Here is an 11008-nt window from a genome sequence, read left to right as displayed (position 1 = left end):
TTCTACATTCCTCCCAGGCTGTAGAATATGCCAAAACGAAAAATAATTCGAGTGTGCTATTTGGTATTTTGTTATTTACTTTAAACAATTGAATGTTATGAACTGTTTATATTTGAATCTCCTAATTAAACGCCCTGTAGGATGTATCACAGATATACGTATATCTGTGGATGTCTGTAATAATAGAATTAGCCCTAGGTCGATGAGAAATAAATACTGTTTACTTGTAATTTGATCTACAAATACGTATTGCATCACGTACCTATATGAATCACTGGTTGGTTATTCCATGATTAATTTCTAATTAAACGAGCTGTGATTTTAAAATTCGTCCCAAAATCGCTTAATCTAGGAAAATTTTGTTTCGGTGTTGTGGCGATTCAGGTATTTAGTTCTGAAATTCTGGTGAGAAGTATCAACCACTCCCGGCTTAATTTGGCGTATATTTCCTTTTCTGGTACGTATAATAAACTAAAAACTTCTAGATTATTATTACGTAAATATTGCTCCGTTTATCAGTAAGAAAACGCAATTCATCGCGCACCTCCAATCCCTAAAGGTTTACGCGCATTTTCAATTTGACGTTCACGGGGTATCCAAATACCTTTCCCAAAAATGTCAAAATTGCCCGGGGGATAATTTTAAAACGAACCTTCCACGTACGAAGTTGTCGATTCGTTTTCTTTTAATTGCATTGTATTTCGGCACACATTCCGATATGTAACGGAAATTTAACCTCATTCATCCAACTGTTTCATACTTTTCTTATTTTCATTGCAGTTTGTCTACCACTTCAAGTATTAAAAGATGTCCGTATCGGCCGTAGTCAACGTCTACAATACAAATGTTACGACCGACAATCTCTCGAGGCACGATATGCTCGCCTGGGTTAACGACTGTCTGCAGAGTAGCTTCGGTAAGATCGAGGAACTATGTACGGGAGCCGCTTACTGCCAGTTCATGGATATGCTGTTCCCCAACTCCGTACCTTTGAAGAAAGTTAAATTTAAAACGAATCTCGAACACGAATACATTCAGAACTTTAAAGTACTGCAAGCTGCGTTTAAGAAAATGGGTGTCGATAAGGTAACGTTTTTCATTTTTATTGTATTTATCTGTTTGCAGTAAGTCTTGTGCTGTGATTTAGAAGTGTTGATGTGTCATTTGGAATCATGGGTGAATGTTCCCCATTTTAGATTAGATTTGCTAGTGCTGAAGCAGGTAATGTGCAAAGGTGGTATTCTGACATTGCATTTGGCGTACAGTATTTATTGAATTTGTGACATTAACATACAATGATCGTCTGGATGCTAGTACTGACCCGTCCAACTGTGTATCACAAATTTCACGTTATGGCACTGGATAGTCAGAATATGTTGTATTGTAATTAATTAGTTCTTGTTGTGAAATGTGACCACTAGGCATTGTATTGTGTTAAGAAAATTTTGAGGGGTGTCTTGAATCAGTTTGAAACCTCATTGGACAAATTTGAATAGGCTTGGTGGCAAATAAAAGTTCAGTTCATTGCCATTGTTTATACAGGGTGTAAAAATTAAATATATTTTGTTTTGAAGAAATTGAGTGTACCGAAAAGTCAATCAAAAGTAACTATGACTGATTGAACGACTAGGGGGGGGGGGGGGGGGAGCTATTTGTTTGCTCCTTAAGAGGGCAATGCTTCAGAAAAGGTTGAGAATCTATGCCTTAAAGGGTCTCAAAAACGAAAAAGCTTTTGGAAGCGATTTGAAAATGGCAAATTTGATAATAAAATCGGATTTTATTGAATTATGCATAACTTTGTAAGGAGCAGACTAATTTGGCTGAAATTTTGTACCAATGTTCTCTCCAAAGGTCCTGATAACTAAGAAATTGTAGAGACGATTGGAAAATAGGAAACAACATAATTTTGATTGAAGGATGGCCAATGAAATTTTAGATCACGTTTAATATTAATTAGTTTGACAGCTCGCGTTAAGAAGTTATCCAGTGATTGTGTGATTAAATACAGTTGTGGACAAAATAATAACGTAATACATTGATTGGTGAGGTTCCAGCCGCCCCATTGGCTACCATTTTTTTTTTCTTGACAACCATAAAATATAAGAGGCTGGAATAAACGGATCTGCATAAGTGTTTGGGTATGCTCTTTTTGATTTTGCAATCATTTTTCCAAAATTTCTCCCCTAGATGGTGCACCCCTAACGTGGGCGCGTAAAGTCACTAAATATAGAAAGTACCGCAATCCATTGGGCTCGTGTGTTAGAGAGAGAACGCATGATTTTTGCCCAAAAATGGCGGAAGTTACCAGATTCTAGTAACTTTAATGCTAGGGATTGTTCCACCTGTTTGGAGATATCTGTATATATTTTTATAAAACATGACAGTAGTATGAAGTTAGGTTATAAAAAATTACAGCTATTCAGATTTTATTTGTCAATTTTTTTAAGTTGGCAGCAAATTTGCCCAAAAATGGCGGATGATTGCGGTACTTTCTATATCTAGTGACTTTAGTGGGCGCGGAATAAATTTCAATCTCTACGAAATATAATTAGTACGCTTGTACATGAAGATAAAGAAACCAAAGTTACGTTTTGAAAATTAAAAAAAAAGCTTAATAAATGAAAATGTCAAATTTCGATTTCACTTTCCCTAGCTTAAACGGTCAAAAATGGACAGTTGCCATTGGCACCTTCTATGAGTAATTTTTTTTGGAGAATCTGTTATCAGATTTTCCATACCACGCTAGATGTGAAAACTACAGGCTACTATTTTCTTATGGGCGCTATATTGGATTTTTATGAAATAAAAATAAAATAAAAATGGCTGTCACACACACTTTTACATAAATTTACAAGAAAAATTTCAAAATCAAAATGTTCATTCATATCTCAACAAAACATCGACCGATAACTAGATCTTGCTGAATCAACATGGCTATCTATAATGGCAAAGGTTTAAACTGTCTTTGTGCAACCGGCCCTAAGGAATAGAGAAAACTGTGTTTAAGTTTGTTGCTAGGCAAAATCCCCGGGGGTATGCCATACCTGCTCTAGCGTGCATTTTATTTGATACAGATATTAATATCGGCCTATAGGTCGATGTATCCCCGCCAAGGACCGATACATTCTGAGATACACTCATATAATTACGGGGTGGCGACAAAGCAAGATAATCTCTAGTTACCTTATAGCGAAAAATAACATAATTGGCGTTTTTGATAATTGGATTTAAAATCGTTATTTGGGGAGGTAAAAAACCAAACAGATTTTCTTTAGGGAACTTTTTCTGTTCCTTTAGTTAGGTGATGAAAATGTTATCATCATTACTACATTAATACTTTATTTTATATCAACACTAACTTTTGCTTTTCATATGGGAGCCATTTTAAAAATTTAGGTCATCTAATTGAGAAAAAAAATCCTGTTTATTAAAAAAAATTTTAAAAATTCAAAATTAAAAAAACATATTTTGAGTGACATTTTAAACAATTTGAGAATTTATTATAGTTAAAAAAAGAACAGAACAAGTTCCCCTAAGAAAGTCTGTTTGGTTTTTAAATACCACCCCAAATAACGATTTTAAGGCCAAAAATCAAAACGTCAACTATGTTACTTTTGGCCATATTTAGGAAACTTAAAATAGGAGGTAAATTTTGCTTTTTGATTTTATTTATGCATAACTCTAGAACCAGTTTTGTCCATTTAACCAACTCTTTATCTATAAATAAATAACATTTATGTCTATGAAAAAATAACTGAGTTGAAGTAGAAATGCTGCTGATTAACATATAAAAAAATGCATCTCCGAAAATGACCGCTCATGTTCTAAATTTATTAAAAACGATTGATTAGGTCAAAGCGTCAGCTGATTGACACGCTCGAAACGTAACTGGACGCTCATTGGTTCATTTAAATTTATAGTATGTAGTAGCATACCGCGCACCTATATCGAGACGGCGCGGCGTGCGCATCAGCTTTAACTCGGTTATTTATTCGACAGAAATTTTATTTGAGGGTTTCTATAGGGAAACGGGATAGATTGACTGGAGTAATACAATGGGTTGGGTTGCTAGAGCAGCCTTGCCTGAAACCCCGCCCACTTAAAAATAAAGACCAAAAATAAAATTAAAGGTTGATACGCCGATATTTTATCAGTACAAGCCTTCAGGCATAGCTATATCGGTCAATCCATTTGTTCGTTCAGAGTATTAAATTACCGAACTGAAGTTGAACTGTCATGGTACAACCCCAATGAATATGTAATATCAAATCTTGAAGAGCCTTTACTAGAGATCCTTACCTGATTCTCCAAAAGTTCGAAAACCTGAAGAGCCTATAAGAATACGCTTGAAGAGTATTTAATAAACTTGTCTTGAAGCGCCTTTTGGCCCCTTAATTGTTTTTATAAAATTCAGCCTCACCCCTCATACATGAACAAAGTCTAGAGGGCGCACCTCACACTAGGCCTGAATTGGGTACATACTGTAACGTCTTAAAAACTGACACACAGATATCAGAGTTAGTAATTCTTGTAAATGTTCTAGTCAGAGCAATACAAAAATTTGAGATCGCATAGCTTGTAATCTGCCATGATTTTTAATCTGCAAAAACGATAAACGGCAACGTCAGCAAAGAAGAATTAAAAAATTATGTTTTTTTGACTGACTTCTAAAAATAAAATCCCATATAGCTTAAGACTTACTGCATATACGTCGTAATTGTTAATTGAGTTTATGTAGGAATGTCGCGTGTGCAAAAATGTTGTAGGTAATTCCCGTAGACAAATTAATTAAAGGACGTTTTCAAGATAACTTTGAATTTTTACAATGGTTTAAGAAGTTTTTTGACGCCAACTATGACGGCAGAGAATATGACGGTTTAGAGGCGCGCGGTGGTATAGGCTTGGGTTCGGGCTCTCAAGACCACGGAGGCTTGGTTCCCCAACAGCACCCGCCACCGCCTAAGCAAAGACAGGGTAACGCATGCACCGTGCATCTCGATCACAACTTTAGCTGCACAGTGCACGCGTCTCTCGCTTTCACTTTTTTATTTTTATACCGTTTATAAACGTCACATTTTTTTCTGCATGCCTTTGATTGTTTGCTTGCATTGGTAGATAGTGCCGATTGACCGGTTGGTGAAGGGTCGGTTTCAAGATAATTTCGAGTTTCTCCAATGGTTCAAGAAATTCTTTGATGCTAACTACCAAGGTGCAGCTTATGATCCTTTAAGCATGCGTAGTGGAGAAACTTTAGGTTCGGTCAGTGGAGGAGCGAAAGCCATTTCAGGACTTGCACGTAAACCCGCACTTACAGCTCCTGCAAAAATAAAACCCGGTAATAATGCTAGTATGTTTATTTTTATTTTATACAGTGGTTACCTCAAATGTCAGAGCCTTTTTGTTTCAATATCAACCAACAAAAGTTGCATTTGATAATAAAAAGTGCATCTCAGCATGGCTTTATAAACCATCCGCTGCACATAGAAGTTGCCATTTACCGTGACACTTTTTAATATTATAACTTATAGTGCCTAAAGTTAATGCCGTTAAACCAACAACAAAGCCAAATAGCGGTTTAGGTATGACAAATCGAGGTGATGCGGTAAAAGTCGAAGAGATGGCAAATCAAATTATGGATCTGAAGGTATGCTATATGTTCAATACTCAAAATATTATAATTTGTTCTACAGATCAGTATTGATGGATTAGAAAAAGAAAGAGATTTTTATTTTGGAAAACTTAGAGATATTGAAGTCATGTGCCAGGAGAGCGACGAACAACATCCTTTAATACAAAAAATTCTGGATGTTTTATATGCAACGGAGGTATGTTTTGTATAATCTGAAAATGTCGTAATCAAAACTTACTTGCACATTAGGAAGGATTTGCTCCGCCTGACGAAGTGGAGGGTGCAGTGGAAGAAGATGAATATTGATATTATTGTAGTAATATTAATATTTAGCTGTATTTGCGTAAATTGTGCATGCTCGCCAGCCTATTTTGCACACTCTTTATGTTGATTATCATTAAAAACCATTTTTTAAAATTATTTATTAGGTATTATAATTGTATTGTTTACTCTTGCTGTTTTGCCACTGTAAATTTTATGAAATGGAGTACTTGCTGTTACATTGTAAATACTCAAAATTACGCTACTGTCTGCTGTAATGTGTGTTCGAATGAGTATCGTTGATTTCAGCTGTGGAATTAGCAGACTTTTGCCTTATTTTCAGTGGTGTTGAAAATCATGCCGTATTAAAAATTTATATCAAATTAAATACAGTTTTATTAAAATTGTGTTGTATTTAATTTATTTATCAATATGCTTGATATAGGTATACACTACTTAGTCATTAATTATCCCTAAGGATGCTGTGGTTTGTGGTGGTTTTTTTATACAACGAAATATGGAGACTGATATTTTTACGTAATCACTAAAATGGGTACCCCATAATACAATAAATATATTTTATTTATATCATGCTTCAGATTAAAATGTGCTGACATCCAAATCACTTTCTTATGAAACTTCAATTCCTGCTGGCTTCTCATTGACTTTGAAAAGATATTTATCTATTTCTTTCATCTTCATAGCAACATACCTTCGTCTTTTAAGACTACGCCCCCATTTAACTCTTTTCTGCACCCTCGGACTGTACACAATATCATGTCTCCCTAACTTTTCAAGCTCTTCTATCTCTTCACACACATTTTAGCTATTATCTCTGGCTTTATTAGTTATGTACCATTCTCAGGTCATCGTTTGCCTCTTATTCTTTCCTTTCTCGGTATTCGGTTGCTTATATTTCCTCCATTTGTGGTGTTATAGGTCCTTTTTACTTTATCTGTTTACTTTCTTACGTGCTATCTCGGCCACTACCTTCTGTATCTTTAGTTTCATTTCTTCCTATCCCATCTATACTGCCATATCTAATACTTTTAACTTATCATTTTCCATTCTGCAGCTAGTCTACCCACACCACGCTTTTCCTCTTTCAATCTTCAATTTATATTGTAACGTTATTTATAAATTCGGGTTCGATTTATATCAATATTTATTAAACAAAACTAAAACACTATAAAAACCGTACAATTTATATCGATTATTATATCACACACACTTCGCAATTTATATTTCCGTGCTCGATCTCGTTCGATAGTAGACTGCCCCGATGTTCGGTCCGCAACCATTTATACACGCAAGCAATGTAAGTCCAATACATTCTCGAATGTTCCAACAAATTCCACTATCGCGCGCGTAGAAAATTCCAGAGAATTCTGGAGCATTTCCGTTACAATATTAAAACGGTAGTATGGCGGAAGACCACTGTTTTTCTTTCCCTTTATCAACATGCACCATTCATGTTTTTGAACTCTGCTCATCTGTGTACTTACATGATAACTTGCAAACTGTTTCGAATTTTCCATTTCTGTTTTAAGTAATAGGTAGACAATGGTGGAGGGTACTGTAATAACTGATTAAATTTTGGTGCTCGTTATCTGTCAAGGTGACTCATCTTTGGTGCAATAAAACCTATTGTTAAAACCAGAATGGAAAATTCATTTCAATTACAATCTTTGATTCGTAACAATTTTGATTACAGTATTTTCCGTCCCTTAAGGTGACCAACTTTCCATGTTAAAAAATCGGGCCCCCCCTGGGCCCCCCCCCCCCCAACTTGCTTACCCATTTTCAAATTAAAAAGTTAAAAAATATTTTCATTATTAAAAAACAAACTTACAAGAGACATGCATACATAGTATTATGTAGTGCTATAGGTATTAAAAAACAAAACGTTAATTTAATTATCTCCTCGATTATCTCTAATATTTTAAATGAATACTTTTTTTCAGAACATTGGCATTAGTGAGTAATAATGAATGAAATTCATTACAAGTAATCGCTTTGCTCGTTGGCGTTGTCTCGTTTACATGAATTTGGGTAACACTACTACAAAACCGAAAAGCGGGACTCGCGGGACGCATTGGTTTAATTTCGGGACATATTTGTAAATTTTTTGAATGCGGGATTGCCTTTGCCATTACGGGACTGTCCCGCTGAATCCGGGACGGTTGGCCGCCTTACCGTCCCTGTGACTATCTTCACGGCCAAGATAAATAAAAGTGCTAGTGTACGTACAAACAACGTCAGTACCTACATCATCAAGCAATTCAATAATTTCCACATCTTTATAAACCGACTTACCAATAAAATATAAATTAAACTTCAGATCAAGATTGTAATCAAAACATTACAATTAATTGAACAAACACACCAAAAAAGATAACGATTTCAAACAGTAAAAGTGAACGGTAGTTTTCATACCCCTGATCTAACATTGAGGTTAAATCATGTCACTTTCAAAAACATAAATACAACACAAAAGGTTCTATACGAAACACAATAATCTATAAATAAATGCAAATATCACTACCTGCATTAAATAACACAAGAAACAACAAACTTAAACAACACGATGCTCTCGCTCGACGACAGTTCAAACCAAGATGGCCGTAACGTAACAAGCGTTGTGCTTTTTCGACACTGTGCGTGCCGCCAGATTTCACCTTCTAAAAGGTGCGCTGTTATCACTTAAGTCTACATTTTTGTGCGTAAGACAAAGAAGAACAAAACAAGAAAATTTAAATATATTACGCACACAAAAATTGCCAGAAAAAACGTTCGTTAGGCAAACAATCCTGGCATAACACACAATACGAGACATAAATCATCTACGACAACAAAATGCACAAGAAATACACGAATCATACATCCCAAGTTGTGCAATAAAAATCAGAAATTGAGTCAAATGCCGTTAAACAAATAAAGGTGACATCATTATAAATACCTACACATGGAAAACAAGATAAATCATATTACACGTATAGATGCATCCACTTCGGTGGTAGATATTTCTTTTGCAACAGATGATGTTGCTAGAAGCCTTGAATGGGAAGTTCTCGAAGACGCCTACACGTCAGATCACTACCCAATTATAATGACGTACAAGTATTTTGGGGAGAGTTTGTTTATGGTAACCCCTAGGCGAAGATGGAGAATTGAGTCTGATAAATTTGGAAGTTATTCTAAAAAAATAGGTTCATTAACAAATGAGACTGTAGAATCAACCCCCTCTGAAAAGTTTAAAAAATTGGTCACTATGATTCATAATGTTTCTGATGAGGTATTTAAAGTTACGAAACCCTTTATGCCTAAACGCCATCCCTCCCCTCCCTGGTGGGATGAGGAATGTACTAATGTGATTAAACGCAGAACAAAAGCTTTAAAGGAATTTAGAAAAAATAAAAATATTGACACTTTAAATAATTACCTAAATATAGCGGCACAATCTAAAAGACTACTCAAATATAAGAAAAAGCAGGGGTGGCAGATGGCTTGCTCTTCCTTGAATAGAAATACTCCAATAAAAGAGGTATGGAATAAAGTAAGAAGATTTTGTGGTCTATCTAAATGCTCATCCTTTACAAATGATACATGGTTGTACGATTTTCTGGACGAATTGGTTCCCTCTTATGTCGAAAATAGAAATGAAATAACGAATCAAAATAATAATAATAATGGAAATGCCTATCATTTCCTTCTAAAACCATTCTCTAATATAGAACTTTCTAAAGTTCTAAAGGATACACATAATACAGCTCCTGGCATTGATGATATTATGTATTCACATTTGTACAATTTGCCCCTAAAAACTCAATACATGATGTTGTCTATATTTAACCATATGTGGACGGAGGGTGTAGTAATAGAGGATTTAAAAAGTATATTAGTAACCCCCATTTTAAAACCCAACAAAGATCCTCAATTGGCAACCTCATATAGGCCAATATCCCTATTGTCTTGCATCACCAAAACTTATGAAAAACTTATTCAAAATAGATTAGAATGGTGGGTTGAGTCTAAAAAAATATTTCCAGACAGGCAGTACGGATTTCGGAAAAATAGGAGCACTATGGACGCCTTATCAGATCTAGTGTTGGAGATACAACAAGCTTTTAGCGACAACAAGTACATGGGGTGTATTTTTTTGGACGTTAAAAATGCATACAATTGCGTTGATCTTGGAATTTTACACAGGGAAATATCTGTTTTAAAGGTACCCAAAAAAATGGCATCGAACGTTGTTCAACTATTCAATCAAAGAAAGATCTACGTTAGGGATAGGAATGGAGCGAAAATTGGCCCGAGGGTGGCATCTGTTGGATTGCCACAGGGATCCATTTTGAGTCCCCTATTATTTAATGTATATACGCGTACTCTACACGATCGTATTAAACCATATGGAAGTGTCATACAATATGCAGACGATTTCTGTTTATTTGCGTCGGAAAAAAAACTAGATACATTGTTGACAAACATGACCGGAATTGTAAGGGCTACTCAACAATGGATGACTGATTACGGTTTTGAAATGTCCCCGGAAAAGTCAAATATCGTATTTTTTTCAAGACATAGAAATTGTCCTACAAATAATTTACAATTAGCGAACTGTACATTTCCTGTGTGCAGAGCGGTGAAGTACTTAGGTTTGGTAATAGACCACAAACTCACAGGGTCGGAGCACATTAATAGTATAGCAGCTAAATGTGAGAAAGGGTTAAACATCTTGAGGGCTGTGACTAGCGAGTTTACTGGGGGGCGGATAAATCATCGGCATTATTATTCTATAGAAACTATATAAGATCAGTAATAGATTATGGTGCTATTTTGTATGGGAGTGCACGTAAAAGTCAATTAAAACGGCTTGACATAGTACAAAATAAAGCACTTCGCATATGTGTGGGTGCCATGATCTCAACTCCCATAAAGGCGCTTCAGATTGAAGCAAACGAACCACCTCTCATGATACGTAGAAAGTTTTTATCGAGCAAATATGTACTTAGGTTAAAGGGTAATGGATATTCTGGTATAATAAAGAATATATTTAACTTAAACATACAAGTCCTAACAAATAAATTTTGGCAGAAAAAGAAGACTCCGCCTTTA

The 11008-nt window shown here is 35.3% G+C and overlaps 1 protein-coding gene across 4 annotated transcripts; it reads left to right on the top strand.

The window, feature by feature from the left end:
• The first annotated feature begins 303 nt into the window (after positions 1-303).
• LOC116175452 (microtubule-associated protein RP/EB family member 1) lies at positions 304-6297 on the top strand. Of its 4 annotated transcripts, none has more exons than XM_031493610.1 (6): positions 304-457; positions 781-1086; positions 4767-4974; positions 5529-5644; positions 5691-5825; positions 5879-6297. In XM_031493610.1, the coding sequence occupies exons 2-6, from the start codon at positions 808-810 to the stop codon at positions 5933-5935; spliced, it is 795 nt and encodes a 264-aa protein (XP_031349470.1). In that variant the 5' UTR covers positions 304-457; positions 781-807; the 3' UTR covers positions 5936-6297. The 4 variants fall into 4 exon arrangements, with proteins under 4 accessions (XP_031349470.1, XP_031349462.1, XP_031349445.1 ...); XM_031493602.1 differs by lacking the exon at positions 4767-4974 and adding an exon at positions 5116-5335 and having other exon boundaries at positions 309-457; positions 5879-6294; XM_031493585.1 differs by lacking the exon at positions 4767-4974 and adding an exon at positions 5116-5347 and having other exon boundaries at positions 309-457; positions 5879-6294.
• Positions 6298-11008: the final 4711 nt, after the last annotated feature.

Source organism: Photinus pyralis, unplaced genomic scaffold, assembly GCF_008802855.1.
Source record: "Photinus pyralis isolate 1611_PpyrPB1 unplaced genomic scaffold, Ppyr1.3 Ppyr1.4_LG1, whole genome shotgun sequence".
Classification (NCBI taxonomy): Eukaryota; Metazoa; Arthropoda; class Insecta; order Coleoptera; family Lampyridae; genus Photinus; species Photinus pyralis.
This window is presented reverse-complemented; position numbering and strand designations above follow the sequence as displayed.